Source organism: Sorghum bicolor, chromosome 4, assembly GCF_000003195.3.
Source record: "Sorghum bicolor cultivar BTx623 chromosome 4, Sorghum_bicolor_NCBIv3, whole genome shotgun sequence".
In the NCBI taxonomy this organism is placed as follows: Eukaryota; Viridiplantae; Streptophyta; class Magnoliopsida; order Poales; family Poaceae; genus Sorghum; species Sorghum bicolor.
Window position 1 is genome coordinate 64,925,153 of NC_012873.2, and position 19,821 is coordinate 64,944,973.

The 19,821-nt window shown below is 44.1% G+C and overlaps 2 protein-coding genes across 3 annotated transcripts; both read right to left on the reverse strand.

The window, feature by feature from the left end:
- On the reverse strand, positions 208–13,511 carry LOC8075210 (separase). Of its 2 annotated transcripts, XR_002452221.1 has the most exons (28): positions 12,699–13,511; positions 12,438–12,615; positions 12,235–12,339; positions 11,003–11,137; positions 10,552–10,904; positions 10,306–10,411; positions 9,921–10,046; positions 9,534–9,815; positions 9,338–9,454; positions 9,025–9,246; positions 8,836–8,946; positions 8,554–8,700; positions 8,098–8,457; positions 7,926–8,015; positions 7,519–7,761; positions 7,237–7,360; positions 6,267–7,109; positions 5,470–5,710; positions 5,257–5,359; positions 4,889–5,071; positions 4,742–4,797; positions 4,434–4,660; positions 4,096–4,342; positions 3,583–3,976; positions 3,275–3,338; positions 3,114–3,174; positions 2,070–2,157; positions 216–1,241 (listed from the first exon to the last, which is right to left on the reverse strand). XR_002452221.1 is itself a non-coding variant. In XM_021459075.1 (27 exons), exons 1-27 carry the CDS (start codon positions 13,418–13,420, stop codon positions 709–711), a joined length of 6,561 nt encoding a protein of 2,186 aa, XP_021314750.1. In that variant the 5' UTR covers positions 13,421–13,509; the 3' UTR covers positions 208–708. The 2 variants fall into 2 exon arrangements, 1 of the variants encoding a protein (XP_021314750.1); XM_021459075.1 differs by having other exon boundaries at positions 208–1,241; positions 3,114–3,338; positions 12,699–13,509.
- LOC8078943 (nitrate reductase [NAD(P)H]) lies at positions 14,412–17,873 on the reverse strand. Its single transcript, XM_002454580.2, has 4 exons — positions 16,765–17,873; positions 16,506–16,646; positions 16,062–16,294; positions 14,412–15,968 (listed from the first exon to the last, which is right to left on the reverse strand). The coding sequence occupies exons 1-4, from the start codon at positions 17,729–17,731 to the stop codon at positions 14,631–14,633; spliced, it is 2,679 nt and encodes an 892-aa protein (XP_002454625.1). The 5' UTR covers positions 17,732–17,873; the 3' UTR covers positions 14,412–14,630.

Here is a 19,821-nt window from a genome sequence, read left to right on the forward strand (position 1 = left end):
CCTTGCCCTCTAGGCATAACCCGAAAGTGCTGATCGCCGTTTGTTGGTTAAAGGAGCACTTGTATTGGTCGAAATTTAGAGATAAGTGCCCCTAATTTTTTTTAGAGATATAAGTGTGTTTGGGCGTGTAGCAACAGTTTGCTTACATAAAATTACTTGGAAATTTTGAAAAAAAAAATCATGCGCCCCAACCTTTACAGCAAAGTGTATCTCTATGCATCGTATAATTTTTGTTTGGATAACCGGAATATTTTTTTCCCCGTCTTCCATGTTGCAGAGGCAGAAGCCCTTCACAAATCAGCATTGACTGTATACTAGCACCAAACCTACACCACCAGACTACCTACCAAACTTCCAGTAGAATTTAGTACAGTACAGGCTGGAAGAAGTACTTACAAGGGTCAAAACTGTACAAGTACACATTATACAATTGAAAATAATAGCCTCAACATACATTCTCTAACTGACGTTTCACTGACATATCATTACAGTTTTGTACAGCGCCATTCTACAGAACATTTACTTCTATATACACTCGTTACAGCCCTGGAATACCATGTGCACGTCCACTTTAGGTCGTCCACAACAGCATAAATCAGTCAGCACATTTGAGCTGACACGCTTTCGTGCGACCTCCATCGACACCATAGATCACACTATCAGTACTGGTCAATACCATGCCGATACTACCACGCTTTAGGTCATCTCTCATCTCGTGGCAGAATCCGTCATTACTTTCTTCTTAATGATTGTTGGCATACCATAACACACAGGAGATGCGCCTATCAGAAGTGGAAGCTTGCAAGCCCGCCTAGCTTCACTTAGAGATGAAGCTATTCGCCTCTGCCTGCAGCTGCAGCACTTGGTACTATCACTTATTTGTTGTTGCTTATTTCCTCGTGTGCCTCGTCGTCTTGCTCTACCTTTTTCTTCGGAAGCTATACTCATGGACTCAAGTTCCTTTGTTAGCTGGCAACATTTTGAACAATTGTTGCCATCTAGAGAATTGTCGTGCAACCACGAATTGAGCAAAGCTTTACTAAACCGATCAATATCCTTATCAGAAACATCCCAGAGATTCGCAATGATAGCAGGGGAACCAGCAAATAAATATGATAACGGGGCCCCTCGAGGAGCATAACTCCCTTTGCAATAAAGTGTTCCACTACTACATCCCATAAGAAGAGCAGCGGCACAGTTATGTATCTTCTCGATTTCCTTACTAGAAATATACTGGGCTCCTGCAGAATTTACAGGTTAGTTAGGTCACAGACTTGTTATGTTGATTGAACCAGCCACTGTTGTCATTGTGCGCATTGCATAAGGAGTATATGAACAACACACACTTAGGACTTGTTGGATGTACCCGTATCCATCTCAACCCATGTGTTGGAGTGGATTGTAGTTGAAATTAGTTCATTTTCTATCACAATCCAACCCAATACAAGTGAAGTCAAACAAGGATTGTGCTGGTTCATATTCATCAATAGTTGCATAAAAGACTGGTCCTCAATGACATTAAAAACTTAAATTTTGGCTCTAGCACAAGCAGAATAGCAGATTAGTTCCCAGTTGTCTGCCAGTATGCTAGTTGCAGCCAGCATGTCATATAGCCCAAAGCCACAAACTAAACAATCTAGTTTTCTTATGGAGTGGGCCTGGGGCCTTGGGTTCAGCAGCTTAAGGCCAAGCAACAGAGGAATAGCGCCTAGCAGTTTCTTCTTGGTATTCCCATCTACCTAAGTCAATCTCAATCCTTATCAAGTTTAGTCCATGGTGATGGAAGATTTTTTTTTTAAAAAAAAAAAAGAAGAAGCTGCGCTCAGGGCATTTAACCTAAAAAATTCACCTAGGGCTGCTCGTACTAGTAGATTAGTGATGTAGCCTGCGCTGTCACGTCACACAGTTAAAAAAGTTAGTTGTGATGCATCAAGCTGCCAATTGGCAGGGATATAAATAGATTCTAAAGAACTAAGATGAACCATCAGCTACTCCTACAACTAATAAGGGAATGAAACTTCAAACTAGGAACAATTACAAGGCAAATATCCAACAAAATTTAAACATACCACTTCCATGCCCGAAGTACAGGAAAAGGTCATGATTTGTCAAGGCCAAGACGAGCTCATCAGCCTCTGGAGAATTCCCAGCCAATCCCTGCACAACATAATTACATTGTTTGCACTTTGCAGTTATGATAGCATAATGCAAATTTACCTTCTAACATGCAAATGAAAGGAAAATGGATCCTTGGCAAGGATAATGAAAACACATTAAGGGCCCGTTCGGTTAGGGAGATTCCTGACCAGAAATCGTTCCACTCATTCACGGTTATATAAATTTGATTTGACTACCATTCCTGGCCAGAATGGTTCCTGGCCAGATTCCAGGCCAAACGAACGAGCCCCAAAGCTTATTACTATGTTGCCATTGGTAATTGGTATGTCCTTTTACATCTTTTAATTAATTGGCATTTTACTAGCGTGGGTGGCTTCCAATGACACTTTTCCCCATGCAATGGTTTGGATCACTATCCTCACGACCTCACTTTAACACAAAAGGATTGGACAGAAAACCCGATGCATCTTCATTGATTCTAGTGGTACATATAGGTACAGGAAGCATATACAGCTATGGAAAGAATCAGGGAGATCATCTCCACTAGTCTAGGGGTTAACTATGGCAAGAGAATCAGTATACAAATATGCACTGTCTGTATGTTGAGTGCAGAATCATTTTCCAATTATCCAATTAAAGCTATAATTAGCTTAACAATGACATCTAATAAATTTTGTAGAATACAGTTCCTACTATTAAATTCACTTCTGATTGATGCTGAACTGGTGATACAGTGACGTGGAAGTGACACCTAAAACTATGAGTAAACCATATTCTTAACAAAAGTTACTACTAACCACTTCGGCACTTCTATACACCATATACATATTTACTTTATAAGACACTTATATTACATTTCAAACTTTTATTTTGAACAAAACTTGTGCATTTCAAACTCTCATCTTAGCATCCAGTGAAGGAATTTTTGACGAGATAATTAGTTTGGAGATTTCTAATATGATTACCAATTAAGTTTTGACAAGCCATGTGTTTACCTTCCACTCGTAGTTTCTGAATAACTGATCAAATTCTTCTTGCGTGCTGCTCAGGTCACCGCTAGGATTCAACAGATAATATGTATTGAAAGGATCGATCACAGGAAAAAGAGGATCCTTGTAAGCATTATTGTTTCGCGATAATGCTAAAAAGATGCTACCTATTGATGGCATGCGATAAATTTCTTGATTCCTTAGTACAGGCAGGTTCTCCCAAGGAAGCATCTGCAGTTAATAATTGAAGCAGGTGAGGTCACTGGATAGCAAAATGGTGGACAAAGTGAGGCTAGTGGCAAATAATATATAACAGCACTCATGATATTCACCCTTACCAGCAAAATATGCAGTCAAGTAATAATTCCATCCAGAATTCTAGACTTATAATAATGCAGATGAGAAGTACCAAGAACATGTAAAATCATTAAATCACATAGGAAATAACTTAAAGTCAAACTATTTTGTTGCTCACCTGAACATTGACATCAAGAACTAAAATAACTGGACCTCTACCATCTGGCTGAGGCAACTCATATACTGCATCTGTTATTAAACATTGGAGTGTGTCCATAGCTCCATCATCCATTTGGCAGGAAGAGAAAGCTCTAAGTCTATCTTTCCCACAGCACCCTCCCCTTCCAAAGTAACCTTTATACAAAATGAGTTGGAGAAAACATTCTTGTACTTCATCCACTGACACAGCACCACCAAGGATAGCTCTGATGAGCACTGGATTGGCTTCAAATTCGAATTCTGTATCCAGATAAGTGATAATACTTGATAATGCAGCCTCAATGTGTTCATCAGATAATCGATGGCCCAACAGAAGGCATTTCCAGGGTCCAAACCAAGAATTTTCAATGTCTCTGTTCGAAAGAATCAAAATGATATCAGGAAAAGAAACATTATCTTGTGTTGAGTGTTGACACCACCAAATTCCAACAATTGAACCAATTTAAACTTTGATATGCATAGGCAATCTTACTTCAGTGTGTTAGCAAGGTAATTGTTGAGCTTCTTTCTATGCGACCACCACCTGACATGATCTGCATTTACATCATTAATAGACAGGGGTGCACTGGAGAGGGACATAAAATTCTCCTCAAGTATATTTCTGAAAATTGGGGCCACATCATCTGTAATTCCATAGCCCCAAGGGCACTGCCACTTCTTATCTAAAACCCTCGTCGGATTACCCAAATCTTTGATACAGGAATCTTCAAACTGCATTTCTGTTAAGAAATAATAAGCAAATAAGAACACAAAGATCCAAGATTAGATTTAGTTATGGTTACATGCAATCACAATATGTAATCTGCATACCTGAAATAGCATCCACTGGAAGAAGCAATGTAGTAGGTTCACTTGTTGAATCAAACCTTGAAAGCAATATCCAAGCACGGAAAAACAGGGGATGGCGATGGAATTTCAAAAGGGGATTAACATAATCACCTCCAAGCATACTAATGCACAGAACTGGTACATTAGGAAGTTTTTGGAAGAATTCTGTCATATGTTTCTCAATATGTATTATGTCCCTTGATGACAACCTGATAAAGAAATTTAGATTTTACTACACATTTGCAGATGCAATATGATCACAAGTTCAGGTGCTACATAAAATTCTAAACCTGAGAAATTCCGAAACATCATCATCCGTCTCATTTCTGAAATCTTCATGGGTGCCCTGAAAATGTGAGTAGATACGAGTAAAAGATACAGAATACAGAACTGTTCTGATCCAGCTCTTAACTTGCTAAGATACAAACTTTCAGAACCTTTTCCTCTGACGACGCTTGTAAGCTAGGAAAATGACAATTGAGATAAGTTCCCACAGAAACTTGATGGAAGTATGCGGCCCAGTGATTCAAAGAAAGAGATTCTTTGTGAGAACCCAAAGGCAGCTGAATTGAAGAATCTATAGTTGATAGCAAGAATATGCATGCAAGTAACTTGCAAACCTGCAATGGGCAATTCGGATTTTAAGACAGAAGCCACAAGCAGAAAAGCAAGAATGTATCTAATGAATAAAGAAAACGGTAGCCTGAATGTTAGAAAAAAAACTGGAATAAGTAATATCCACTAAGCATTATAAGTAGTCCACAGTAGACAGTACAATTGCACAAGATAACATGACATAACAAACCTCCTGAATGATTGAGGGGCTCTCTCTGGATAGAACAAAAGCTTTGAGCAACCAGGGAACAACATCAGCCATTTTTACACTAGAGAAGATACAGCAGATGTCCCTGTAGAAAAGAACGACAAAACGAAAGACAATTAAGCACATATCATGAATTGCTACAACCAGAATGTCATTTATGCATATGTTGCATAACAGGAACTTGATGAAACAAACCTTGGCTGTTCAGAAAGGGAGCTTTTTAGCATGAAGAAGCTCATACTCCATAGTATTTGTGCACACTCTAAAGGAAGAAGATCACCAATAATGCTCCTATCCATGAGTAGTCCAATTAAATAAGGCCCATAAGTCCTATAGCAATCCTGTGGAAGGGACCTGAAGAACAGCAATGATATGCACTTCCAATAGACACTATGAACTTCATGGTCCCCATTGCTATGAGATCCCAAGGCTCTAGCTGCAAAAAAAGGCAAAAATGTAGCTGAACCAACAGATAGCTCAATTACATAGCCTGCCCCCTACCTGTAAAGCAATAATACTTCATAGAATTTAAATAAAGTCACGTTGCTATGAGATCCCAAGGCTCTAGCTGCAAAAAAGGCAAAAATGTAGCTGAACCAACAGATAGCTCAATTACATAGCCTGCCCCCTACTGTAAAGCAATAGTACTTCATAGAATTTAAATAAAGTCACGTAGTTATTAGAGAGAACAAAGGATCAGCTACTTATCACATTAACTATCTAAAATTCACGCTATGGTGTAATGAATTAACCAACATTTTCCCAGCAATTTTATAGTTCCTAATTGTCAAACATATCAATACCCTACTAGGCTACAAATTTGGTGTTAAAGTTAAACCAACTCGCAATAGCATGCTAACCTAAAAACCCATGCTATTTGTAGTGAAATGTCAGCTATCAGTCATTTATCATTTATAACTAATGTCAAACCAATGATTGCACGTCTCGTCTTCAAGCACAGAAGACAGAAAGATGAACTATGAAGAAAGTACCTTTTTTTAATAGAGCTGACACATGGTAGCGGCGGCGAACACAGTCCAATCTCAGCTGCAGAATATTCTGTATGCACTCTGAATTCAAGGTTTTAACCAAAAGGCAGTTCCAACAACCAAACATATTGCATAAGTCATCTTTGCTGCGACCAATTCTATCAGGAAAACACTCACCTTCACCACAAACCAAAATATCTGCAGCCAATTCATCACCCCAAGATATGTTATTTTTACTATTTAGCTCAGTTGAAACCTTTTCGCTTTTCATATGTGCATTACGCTTACTAGAGCGAGTTCTAATCTTCGCAACAGTCTCTACATTCTGTTCATTGGCTAAACGTGATGAATTTCTGGATGGCCTCTTAGCTTTAGCATCTAATGGTGGACCAGCTTCAGCATTCCCTGACCTTTTTCTTCGAATTTGTATTGCCATGCAAACACTACATGGAGAGAACGATTCATCCTTTGAAGTTGTGGGTTCTTTTCGACAAGTATAAGCTTCATGTTTGATCGGTATTCTACAGTCTTTGCTGCACACAAGACAACCAGTTTTATGATTATCATTGGACCCATTAAAATATTCCAAGTCAGTGCTGTTCAATTTCTCTATTGCACATCGGTACATGCGTAAAGCATTAGACAAATCAGCTGTCGACTGTTTCTGGAATTTTTTTTCAAATAGATTCCAAGACAGGTCACCAACTTGCACGTCAACTGATATCCCCAAAGTTAACTTGCAGATTCTACATGAAATGATTGCATCATTTTTCACAAGAAGATCTCGGGCAAGATTAAACTCACTCTTTGCTTCATCCCATAGCTGTTGCTTACAGTATAGTTGACCTGAACAAATTCCAAGGATTGTCAGATAGAAGGAACAGATGAATAGATGATCAAGAATTATGTTTTCCTAGAAATGGTGTAAAACTATACAGAAAACTGATAAACCATGGAAATAGAATATAAATACCTAGACATGATGTAAAAACAATACAGAAAACTGGAAAACCATGGAAATTTGATATCTCTTTTCCTGTCCGTAAGTGAACTTCTGCTTCAGCAGCATTGCCAATCAATTCGTACATCATAGCGACCTGTAAACACAATTTAGTGGGAATCATGCATAAAGAAGTCATTATACTGCTGCCCGTGGTTGTGGTAAATTACAACTCCAGCCCCCATTCAATTGGTTCCAGTAGCATACTTCTCTAATCTTTGTATTAAAATTACCTTATGCTACAGTATCACATACCTGTAATGTGCTCTCAAGGTAGTATCTAAGTACACTCCATGGAGTAAGGAAAGAATCTCTCATGCTGGCTGATCTGCTAGAATCTGGCCAAATCTCAACTATTGTTGGGCCACACACTTCAAGAGAAAAGTCCTGCCTGCAAGGTTTTCTTTCCATATTTCCAGATATGCCCGATTTGAGTTTGAACTTCTTTTTTAGGAGCTTTTTACGCAAATGGAGGGATTCTTTTGCGTATGAAAAGGCCTGTAAAAACAAAACATTAGATGTGCTTACTTACACAAAAGCTACTGTATACTGACCAACTACAAAATCTAGAAGCAGTTCATGTGAACTGAAGATTGTGCACCAATGTTTTGCAGGAATTAAACATCAAAGCTAAATTGTTGAACACGAGAAAGCGTAGTTACCTGGAAAAGTTCTCCGCGTGAATAAAGTCTTTCTGACAAGTCATAGTATAAACAGCTAGCTAGAAAGATTGATTGGTCATTTGATGTAACCTGCAAAATACAATACAATAATTTAAGAGAGAATAAGATATCATGGTTACTAATTTGATGCAATGCAACTAACAGAACTTACTTCAGAAACCAGAGATGAGGCAGCTTTGCTGACGTCATCAAAACTGAGCTGCTTTCCAAAGGGATGCTTACATGATTGAGGAATAAGTAAGTCACTAGGCAACATCCTCTGAAGAAACATAGAGACAGAAGGATCGTCTCCTTCGAAACCGTTTATCCAAAAATTAATATGGTGGCTATGTACATCAAGATGCTCAGTGGCAATAGAAAGAAATCGCTCATCCAGTGGGAGATAACAGCATGCATGACTAAGGCGCCCATTGGTCACCAGCAAGGACAGCAACTTTTCAAGGGGTAATTTTTCTTGCTTCCACATCATTATCATGACCTTGCACAACTTAAACTGAAGCTCAAAACAGCCCTGAGATGGCAGAGTAAACATGCATGATTATGTTGCTAAAGGAAAACAATTGCATCTCATCCAACTTAATAAACTGAAAATATATCATGGCCCTACCTTCATAGACAAGAGATCAACCAAAAAACAAATAAGTGGTACAATAGTTTGTGATGGATGTTGCAAGACCATGTCAGGAGAATAATGATTGAAAGTTCCCATCTTCAACCATAACTTAAGTGCTTTCTCAGCATTATCAAATATTACCTATGCAAAATAACAATAATGACACTAAACATAATTAGATAAAACATAATCATGTTATGCTAAACATAAACATGAGTGTGCTCTTCGCTTATATGAACACTATACACTAGCATGGGCAGAGTTTGAAGCGGTTACCTCCCCACCAGCACTGTCTTCCTGAGCACAATGTGCATACAAGCAGTATGCAATGGCCAATTGATTGTTTGCAGTAATGTTGGCGTCAGATGAGTCCTCTGAGATCTTTTGCTGGTTAGATGAACAAACATTAATCTATAACTCCCTTTCTCTGTAAATAAGAAAAGGCAGTATGGGATCCAAACTTACTAGTAAAGATATTGCATCATGTAAACACTCAAGGCAGCTTTTTATGTTTTCCACTCCAGATGCACGAAGTGCGCCTGCCTTTCTTACAAGAACCCTTGATCTCTCCAAAAAATGCTCTTTCGAACAGTAAATTTTATGCAACAGAACATCAATGATCCTTATCTGCATTTTAGAGCAGAATTCTGTGCTTTGTGCTTTAGTTAATCCATATGCTAGTAACTCCTGCAGAATATAATGTTTTCTCAGAGTAGTTAGCCCCAACAACGGAAAACTACAGATACACCAAAATTAATCAGACAATAAAATATGGTACCTGCTCTACTATTAAGCCTATCAGCTTAATTGGCCATGGAGACCGATTTTTCAAAAGAGATGGATAAAGAAGTGGAGCACCATCCACCTTATTATCCCCAAACTCTTTGTGTACAGCCTATAATTTAAGAAACAGAATATAAGTTACACTAACATAATAAGTGTTTAAAAAAAGCAGAATTATTTTTGGTCAGTACCTTAACCCACGCCTCGATCAGTATAAAAGAACCTTTGAAATATTCAGAATTGTCGCAGTCAGACAACAATTCAGACAAGCTCTTCACAACAATCCCAAGTGTTGTTTCTATTTCTGTGCCGCATCTACGTAGAGTGTCAACCAACTTTGCAATCCTTGCAAATGCATCCAAAATTATATCCATCAAAATGCTGTTTCCTTTTGGCCTTGAGGATAGACTACAGTAAGAAAGCCTAACGTGTGCCCATATTGTTTGGCAGCACAATTCTAAAGCCTTTGGTGCCTGCAGCAGAGACAACAATATTCACTTTGATGCTAGCTCAGATGGGGTTAGCGCCCCCCCCCCCACCCCCCCCCCCCCCAAAAAAAGGAAACTTAGAAGGAATACCTCTTTAACGTGTCCAGTATTATGAAGTGTCACTCCAATGTTGCTAAGCGAAGGTATCAAGAATTTGAGCTCCTCTGGCGCTAGCGATTTACTTGAAATGGCACGGACAATGAAACCCAAGCTCTTCTGGACTATGCAAGCAAAAGATGTTAATGGACAATAAGGATGGTGATACAGAGCTAGTAACAGTAAGCAACTCAACAGTCATTTTCAACAACTAGCAACTGTATATAACCAAGCAGATTTACTGATCACTATATCATAACAAAATAATAATTCTCGACATAAATATTAACAGCATGATATAACCAGGGATTTTGTAATTGCACTAGGCGCAATGGCAATGTAGCAGTCTAACATAAACACAGGAAACACACTAGAATACCTGGACATCTTTCTTGGTAACAAAGGAAAATTTAATGGCGGATACAAGGACTTTCAGTAAGGTCCCATGCCGTCTCTCGTTGTCTCCTTGAGACATTTGTGTATAGCTGTTACAGCACAAATGACAAAACACCTTGTGAACTCAAGAATCATTGTCTGTTCATAAGCCATAATCTCTACAGTAAGCATGCATCAATAAAGGTTCTCGCATTTCACTAATTACAGTGTCAGTACCTTATGGACCTACCTAAAAGACGTGAAGCTGGAATCAGCGAACTGATGCAATGCTGTCAAGACATAGTTCATGTTACCAGAATAATGGGTTGGTTTTCCTTCAGAGAAGTTCTTCCAAAGTGTATCCACTTGCTGTAATAATACCTTGCTAATAAACTCCAAAGAGTCCAAGTATGTGACCAAAGATGTATTATCATGTGGCCATCGTGCTAATGTGCCAAGAGCTTTCTCTAAAGCTTGTAGATATTTTTTATCCTTGGGAATACCCACAGATAAATAGAATGGTATTTCATTTTCTGCTTGCTGGGCACTCAAGTATAACCCAATCGCATAAAGAAGAAGCATTGAGGCAGTAGGAGAGTAAACCTATACATCACATGAATTTACACAAATCAAAACAAATGTGCACCAACATGGTATGCTTAATGGGAATTCAGTACTTAAAAGATAATATAGCAATGTACCTCAGAGAAATAACCAGCTTGTTTATAAAGTACTTCTGATGCGCCAGCAGATAAATCCCGTTTGGCAGAAAGAATGAACCAACAAAAATACGAGACAAATACCAGAAGATCATTCACAGATTTCGGTAAATCATCCTGAAAATGGTTTATATTACTTAAAACAGGTAATAATCTCTTGATGATAAAAGACCCATTAGCCATTATTTATATCTTGATGAACCTATTAGTGTGATAGGATCAAGAGCAGAGAACATTAAGTAGATGGTGAGCTCAATACAACTAATAAATGGGATGCATACGCACATCAGAAATCTACACCGACCTATCTCATCAGAAATTCGGAATCATAAATATAACAAGACAAAGAAAGAAATCAAGATTACTTAAACAAGACCCCTAAGTACATGAAGGCCAAATTAAGTCTCAACACTACAAAAAACAACCGATTAAGTACTGAATGCTAACAATAAGATTGTGGTGCTACAATATGGTATAGTTGGAACAAAGTAATCCTACAACTATCCAGAGGAGTCTAATCCAATGTATACAAGATGGTGAAAAACAGGGCTCCTTAAGATTGTTTACAAGTTGAATCTATGCAGAAGCTCACCTAAAATTTCAGAGCATTCCACACTCCACATCATCTGCAGATCTCTCCACTCACACATCTCCAAAACTAGAGAACCGTACTTATATTCAAAATTTTGAAACTAATGACCTGCACATCTAGTTTAGCACAAGCAATGTATCATTTTTGTTTTAAAGTTTGGCAATTCAATGCATGTCCTTTTGGTGGTTGCCATTAATCACTGTAACTGTTAAATTTAGCATGATCCCATGATGTAACATACTTCTGAAGTTTGGTGAAATTCAACATTTTTCACTGGGTGCATTTGTAGATGTTTTAAGTGTCCATACGAATACATAACATACCCTACACAAAATTCGTTAATGCTATGAGCAAAAAAAGAAATAAAATACCATTTGTCCCGCATGTGCAAAAGCCGATCTATATGACTCTCAAATCTCAATTAATGAACGATTATATCTTCATGTCTAGTATTTGCTAGTTGTATCAGGAGGAGGTTTTTGTATATTTGTGTAGACCTTTACGTGTATTTATTCAGCCCTAGAGACCCTGTAATCAATAATAGTGCTACTCATAACAATTGAAAGGTGTCAAGTAGAGAAATCACAACAGACTTCCAGTAGCATGAGTAGAAGCAGGTTACCTTTACATGTACAACAGAATCAATGACAGTTTCTAGCACATGGAGTAAAAACTGTGTGCTCCCTTCCCAACTCAGATCTACAGAAGAGCAAATCTTGCGAGCAATCTGCATTCAGGGAAAAACAGTATCAAAATTTACCGAACAATCTAAGGCTCCAATTTGCAGAACATCGATAAGGCAATCAATTTCATAATGACACATACTGCTGGCAAATGCTCGATCATGCCCTCTTTCACACAATCTTGCACTGTGTGCCGACAGAATCCATGAACTAGATCACTACTGAAAAATGAAGACTCTGATACCAGAAAAAAGGTGCACCGGCTCATGCCATTCACAAGCAGCGGGAGATACTTCCTCCTGGCTTCATTAGTAAGAATGCTGCATACAAACATAAAATCCTGATAAGCCCACTCAGTATCTCTCTTATTTGATGAACCCTAAAACAAAATTGGTAATCTCACCGAAGCCATGGTTTTAGCTGCTTGAAAAGGCTGAGAAGTCGGTCGTAAGGGGCAGGTTCCTTCACCTTGCCCTTGCTGCAACAATTGGCAAGGCAGGAAGTGAGCTCGACCGCGAGTACGGCGACTTCAGGATCCGTGCCAGCCTCCCCAGCGCTGCCAGGGTCCGGAAGGAGGACCGAATCAACGCTTGCAGCAGCACGTCGCGACTTGGTGCTCGTGGTGGGTGGAGAGAGCGCGGAGCGGAGGGCGTCGAGGGTAGCGGCAGCCTCCGCATTGGCGCGTGCGAGGTGGCCGCGCGACTCGAGGCAACGGACGAAGGAGCCGCGCTGGAGCAACACGGAGTAGGGCTTCCCAGCGAGGCAGGGTGATATGGCCTCTAGGCAGTCCAAGAGAAGGCCGTAGATCTCAAACAGTTCGTCGGCGGCCTCACCGCCCTTGTCGCCCGAGCCAGGACTCGCACGGACGAGCGGCGGGAGGAGGTGGAGCGCGCGGACGAGAAACGGGAGGAATCGCTTCGCGAGGGGGCGGAGGGTGGCCGCGTCGGGAGGCGGCGGCTGCTTGGTCAGCTTCGTCGCCCTCTTCTGCGGTGGCTTGGGGTTAGGGTTTGAGCTGGTCAGGTAGGAGGTGAAAGGCTGTAGGTAGGCGGCGAAGCGAGAGTGGAGGCCGGCGTAGGAGGACGGGGAAGAGAGGGCAGCGACGAGGTCGGCGGCGGCGGCCTCCATTGCCGGCGTAGGAGGACGGGGACGAGAGGGCAGCGACGAGAGTGGAGGCCGGCGTAGGGAACACGGGGACGAGAGTGGATGAGCGGACAAGCCAAATTGGGGAAAATTTGCGGTCGGATGGGATCTCGGGGTCGGGATTGGCGGGAAAATTTGCGGTCGTATTTTGGCTTTTGGACCTCGGTGGAGTATTTCGGAGCTGCGAGCGGCTGGGACTGGAAGTGGCCGTTGGGAGTGTGCGGACTTCCATCAGTTTTCGATTGGAGTAGGAGGCGCCTGCTGCCTGCAAGACTGAGAATTGGGCTTTCTCGCTGGGCTCTTTTGATGATTTAATGGGCCCTTGCATGAATTGAGATCAAGCTTATAGGTTGGAAGAAGTCGTCCTTCAATTTTCGCGAAAGTCTACTTTTAATTTCTGAACTTCAAAACCAGATAAAATACATCTCTTAACTTTTAAAATCATGCATATTACGTCTCTGACATGGTTATGAGTGGTTTTGAAGGCAGTTTTGTCTTTTTCATTTTTATTTATTTCCGTTGAATATTTGTAAAATTATAGTAAATCACATAAAATTCATAAAATAGTAAATATGATTTTGTTGGACTTCAGCTAAGTAGATCTACACAGTTAACATATAATATGATATGCTTTAGTACAAAGTTTTTTGTTATAGCTTTAGATTTATGTTTTTCTATAATTAATTCGAATAATTCATAGGTATATGTTGTATAGTCCAATTGTGGTGAATTTTTTATGTTGTGCTAATTATTATATGTTTAAACTATAGTAAAATTTCATGCTCATTAGATCATGTATAACTTAGTTATAGATTTATTAAGATTTAACAAGCATAAACTTGAATAAATCTATAACAAAGTTTTTTGAAGAAGGTTTGTTTTTTCTAATGTGACTTGTTGAAGTATTTTTCGTCACCATACATCACACATCCCAGTGGTGGTCGCACACCGCCGTCCATGTTGGTGAGCCTGTAGGAGAGCGAATCTCACCAAGCAATTGCAATGGCCTTCGAGTTTTTATTGCGCTTTAGGACATGGCCAGTTACAAACTACTTTAACTCGCTATTATTACAAGAACTCGGTAGAGTGTTATAGCTAGATCTGACACGCTACTAGGGTTCAAGACGCAGTATTTCTATGTACAGTTTCATCTTGCACGACATCCGTTGTTGTTAGCTGCCAGGCTTCAGCTCGATCAGAAGACAAGGCAAGCCTTGTCGAGGTCGTACCCCATCTTCTCCAGGCCCGGGCGCACCGTGCACTCGATCATCGCCGGCGGCCCGCACACGAGCGCAAGCGTCTCGCTGTCTCCAAGAGGCAGGTGCTCCCTCAAGACCTGCTCGTCCACTCTCCCCACGCCGTACGCCCACCCGTCCTCCGGTCGCGCCACCTTGCTCACCACGTACCACACCTTGAGCCGCGCCGGGTGCGCGGCGGCCCAGCGGTCGATCTCCTCCCGCAGGAGCATGTCGTCCTCCGTCCGGTTCGCATACACGAGGTGCATCTCCGTGTCGTCGTCGGGCTGGTCCCTCAGCACAGCCTGGATCACCTGGTACACCGGCGTGATGCCCGTCCCGCCGGCGATCATGGCGAGCCTGCGCGCGAACCGGCGCTCGCCGTTCACCACGAAGCCGCCGCGGCCGGCGTACTCGATGTGCCCAATAGGGCCCTTGATGTCAATGGTCGCGCCGAGCGGCAGGGAGTCCAGGTACTGCGACATGAGCCCGCCGTTGGGGTATTTGGGGTCCTCGTCCTTGAAGTATATCTTGATCAGGAGCTCGATGTGGCCGACCTCGTCGACGGGGCTCGTGGGCGTGTACGCGCGCATGCAGAGCTTGCCGTCTATCGACGCGCACACGTACACATGCCTGCCGACGGGAAGGCCGAGCTTCTGGTCCGGCGACGGCAGCGCGAACCGGAAGAGGCGCACGTTGTAGGACAGGCTCTTCTTGTCAACGAGCCGGCACCTGACCTTCTCCCGCGGGTTGGAGAGCGCGACGGTCGACACCGACTGCGCCGCCGGCGCGGCTGCAGCAGGGGCCTCGTCGATGGCCCTGAGGTCGGCGTGGCTGTTCTGTGGGGAGTAGTCGCTGCCGGTGACGACGAGCTCGCCGACGCGGTACAAATCAAGGAGGCCGCGGGCCTTGTCCGAGTGGATGGCGTCGAACTCCTCGGTGCAGTCAGTGCCGGCGTTGATGAGGATGCTGTCGGCGCCGCCGGGGTGGTCCTTGAGGAATCCCGTGCAGTCGTAGATGTGGCCGTGCACGATGATCCAGGCGGAGTCCGGGGACGTGTGGCGGCGCACCTCGGACATGGTGTACTGCGTGGTGGCCGTGTTCATGAAGGGTGTGGACGTGCTCTTCTTCAGCGTGCCCTGCGCGCTCTCCGACGTCTCGAGGTGCTTCTGCCGCGCCATCCAGCCGCCCGGCTGGTTGCCCGGCTGTGCCGGGTGCTCGAACACCATGCCGATCTCGCCCTTGTGCGGCCGGCACGCGTTGATCTTCACCCGGAACCAGCAGTTGTTCATCATGCCCTGCAGGTGTGCGTGCATTTAAGCTAACGCAGCTGTGGAGTGGAGGGCAAGCATCGGAAAACGACGCCACAATGAAGCGCCGCGGTAACTCACCATGAGGTTCCAGATGAGCTTCTCCGGCTGGGTGTTCATGGCCTCGTCCCAGGCGCGGACGGCGATTTCCTTGGCCCCGAGCACGTCGAGCACCTCGACGTCGACGGACCAGAAGCACCAGCACCAGTACTTGCCGTACTTGGTTGGGCGCTCCGGGTGGTCGAGCGAGCACACCTGCCACGTCTCGCCGCCGTCCAGGGTCACCTCAACCCGTGTAACTTTCCGGCCGCCACCTGCCAACAGAGTCATCACCACGCGGAAAGGTAAGGAAACGAGTTTTTTAAAAAAAAAAAGGCCCAACAGAAGCCCAAAACGTTGTTTCTTGACTGGGCTTTTACATGGAGAGAGCCCGAGCTCAAACTAAATTCAGATTCCTCCTCCTAAAGATTCCCATGAGGCGGCGGCACGGGTGATGCAGGATGGGATGATGAAATGCTGACTCACCGGAGTATGCATATCCCTTGATCGTATACGGCCGCTGCGTCGTCAGGGCGTTGATGGGCAGCACCTCGTCGTGTCCCGGCGTGGTGATCACCGAGTTGATGTTCAGCTCGTTTATCATGTACTCCGGCTTGTACCACCACGCTGCACAAAAACCATCCCCCACCAAAAAAAAAACAAGTTTATTAGCGTTGCGCACGTCGGTGACCAGAACAAACAAAGTGACCGATCGATGGATGAACGAGGCAGGCAGATACCATACCTTCGGCATTGGCGAGCTCGGCGTCGACATGGGACGGCAGCACCCGGTTGTCCCGGTAGTGGTAGTAGCTCTCGGACTCGCTGGACGCGACGACGATCCGCTTGAGCCACTTGACCATGCGGCCGCCGATGAAGCCCGGCACGATGACGCGCACGGGGAAGCCGTGGTCAGGCGCCAGCGGCTCCCCGTTCTGCATGTAGGCGAGGATGACGTCGCGCGCGGGGTCCATGGCCACCCCGCGCCGCAGGCTGGTGCCGTACTTGGAGCCGCCGCCTCCCGGGAGGTCCTCGGCGCCCTCGAAGCACACGTTGGCGGCGCCGTCCGCGGCGCCCATGACGCCGCACCGGCGGAGCACGTCGCGGAGCCGCGCGCCGCGCCACACGGACGTGGAGATGGCCCCGGGGCCCCAGTTGAAGCCGACGGTCTGGCGCACCATGTTCTGCTCCTTGCGCCGGTTGCCCGCGCACACCAGCGTCACGGGGAGCTCCACGGCCTCGAACTCCGTCACCAGCTGCTCCATGGTGAGCCTAGCGGGGCGCCTCACGAGCCCCGTCACCTCCACGGTCCAGGTCGACCAGTCCGCCCTGGGAACGGGCCCGTGGTTGCGCACGTAGTGGAGCGGCGCCGGGGTGATGAACCCGTGCGCCATCAGCCGGGGCACCGGAGGCTCCGAGTTGAAAGGGTGCTTGCCCGTGAGCCGGACCAGCGCCGGGTGGCGACGCACCCACGCGTCCGAGGTGGCCTCGTCGCGCGGGTCGTGGACGGGCGGCTCCACCTCGAGGCGCGGGAGGTACAGCGACCGCCAGTCCGGGGGGATGGTGTCTTCGTCCTCGGAGTCGGAGTCGGAGCCGGCGCGGCGCTTGCCTCCGCCGCCTGGGCCGCCGGAGCGGAACATGTCGAAGCTCTTGGGAGGCGCATTGCCTGGCCATGGGTGGGGAGCCAGGTGACGATCAACAGAGGCCGCCATTGTCGTCGCGGGTGTACTCGAACCGGCACGAGTTGCGGGGACGGTTGTTACTGATTGTTAGTAGTATAACCAGAGCTCGAGGTTAATTGGAAGATCAGAGTGGCATCTGGTCTTGGAAGCTGAGGAGGTGGTTGCGGGGTTTATATAGGGACGAGACGGACGACAGAGCACGGCGAAACGAGTAGTAGGAGCACACTTTTTTTTGTTGTGTTTCACTACTGCATGGGACCTCCCCCTGATGTATATAGCACGGTGGACCTGCAATGTGCATGCACACAGTGGGCGGCACATGAATACAAAAATCACGAGAGGGAGTGTTGGCGTCACCACACGCGCAGGGGCTGTGGTGGGGGGTGGGGCGGGGCGGGGCCGCTGGAAACAGGAAACATGGTGCGTTCGGCTGGTGTTGTACTGGAGCCTTTTTACTTCCACCAAAAATCTAAATTTTTTAAAGATTCTACGTCATATCAAATCTTTAAACGCATACATAGAGTATTAAATATAAATTAAAAAAAACTAATTGCACAGTTTGGTCAAAATTTACGAGACAAATCTTTTATGCCTAGTTAGTCATAGTTAGATAATAATTATCACAAACAAACGAAAGTGCTATAGTATTACGAAATTTTTTCGGAAACTAAACAAGGCCTGGATTTTCGGGTGTTTCTTTTCCATACTCGAAACGGCGGCGTCACTTGCATGGTCGACTGGCTGTGGTACATCCCTGCGCGATAGTTTAGCTTTCCCGAGCTGATAGCGAACGCTAATTTGAAGTCGCGATCGCATAGAGCTAGCTGGACTACCTGAAACAAAAAAAAATAGTCTTAAATTGGACACGTCACAGATGTGCAACCCTTCGGTAAATGCCGTGACCGTGCTGTGCTGAAGGGTCACTACGACAGACTACTTTTGATGCGAATGCAAATCGAAGTGTTTCTTGACACCAAGAGCCTTTGGCCTTGTTTAGTTCCCAAAAACTTTTGCAAAATTTTTTACATTTCTCGTCACATCGAATCATGTGCATAGAGCATTAAACATAGATAAAAATATTAATTAATTACATAGTTTGTCTATAATTTGAAAGACGAATCTTGAGTCTAGTTAGTCCATGATTGAACAATATTTGTCAAATACAAACGAAAGTGCTACAGTGCTCGTTTTGCCAAAAAAAATGGAACTAAACAAGGCTTTTTCTGAAATATTTTGCAAAGTTTTTTAGATTTTTTGCCATATCGAATTTTGTGAACACATGCATGAAGCATTAAATATAGATAAAAAACTAATTATATAGTTCTCTCGAATTTGCAAAACGAATCTTTTGAACCTAGCTGCCTAAGTAGTATATGATTGGACAATAATTATTAAATACAAACAAAAATACTACAATAGCACTTTGTAAAATTTTTCACCGAGGTCTTGTTTAGTTCCGAAAAGTGAAAAGTTTTCGGTACCGTAGCACTTTCGTTTTTGTGACAAATATTATCCAATCATGGACTAACTAGTATCAAACGATTCGTCTCGTGAGTTACAGCTAAACTGTGTAATTACTTTTTGCTTTCGTCTATATTTAATGTTTCGTGCATGTGCCACAAGATTCGATGTGACGGAGAATCTTGAAAACTTTTTGGTTTTCAGGGTGAACTAAACAATGCCCAACTCAACAGCCCTAAGTCACCGACCCCTGCTTCACCTTTAGGTGCACAGCGCACGGCACGACAAGAAAGTGGAGACGGATGGCATGCGTTCGATCGAGTGCGGCAGCTGCAACCATCCCTGAATGATGCTCGCCTGAGAGATGACCTTCCCGGGTGAAATCCTGGGGAGAGCTCCTGGACAGTGGACACCGTGTATGAGCCCCACCGCTCGGCGCCTGGGAGTGTACACGCTAGCTAGCTAGCTAGCTCCCGTTGCTTCTTTCCTGCTTCCTTTCGGTTTATCGACTAGTTTATGCAGATCTGGAGCATTCGCTAAATCCATGGTGGGGCTGTGGGGGCTTACGTCGAACGGCGAATCATGAATCAACCGGTCGGCCACCATTGGCTATGTTGGAGTTCATAGCCAAGTCAAGTGCCATTTCTCGTTGCTCTGTT

What these genes read in the sequence shown, in the direction of transcription:
- LOC8075210 (XM_021459075.1), bottom strand. Translation starts at nt 13,420, where the DNA reads ATGGAGGCCGCCGCCGCCGACCTCGTCGCTGCCCTCTCTTCCCCGTCC. An exon ending in ATTCTGTTGTACATGTAAAG is followed by an intron (nt 11,138 to 12,234) that starts GTAACCTGCTTC and finishes AACCATTTTCAG; the next exon opens with GATGATTTACCGAAATCTGT. An exon ending in AAGCTGGTTATTTCTCTGAG is followed by an intron (nt 10,905 to 11,002) that starts GTACATTGCTAT and finishes TGTGATGTATAG; the next exon opens with GTTTACTCTCCTACTGCCTC.
- LOC8078943 (XM_002454580.2), bottom strand. Translation starts at nt 17,731, where the DNA reads ATGGCGGCCTCTGTTGATCGTCACCTGGCTCCCCACCCATGGCCAGGC. An exon ending in CAAGGGATATGCATACTCCG is followed by an intron (nt 16,295 to 16,505) that starts GTGAGTCAGCAT and finishes CTCTGTTGGCAG; the next exon opens with GTGGCGGCCGGAAAGTTACA. An exon ending in AGCTCATCTGGAACCTCATG is followed by an intron (nt 15,969 to 16,061) that starts GTGAGTTACCGC and finishes GCACACCTGCAG; the next exon opens with GGCATGATGAACAACTGCTG.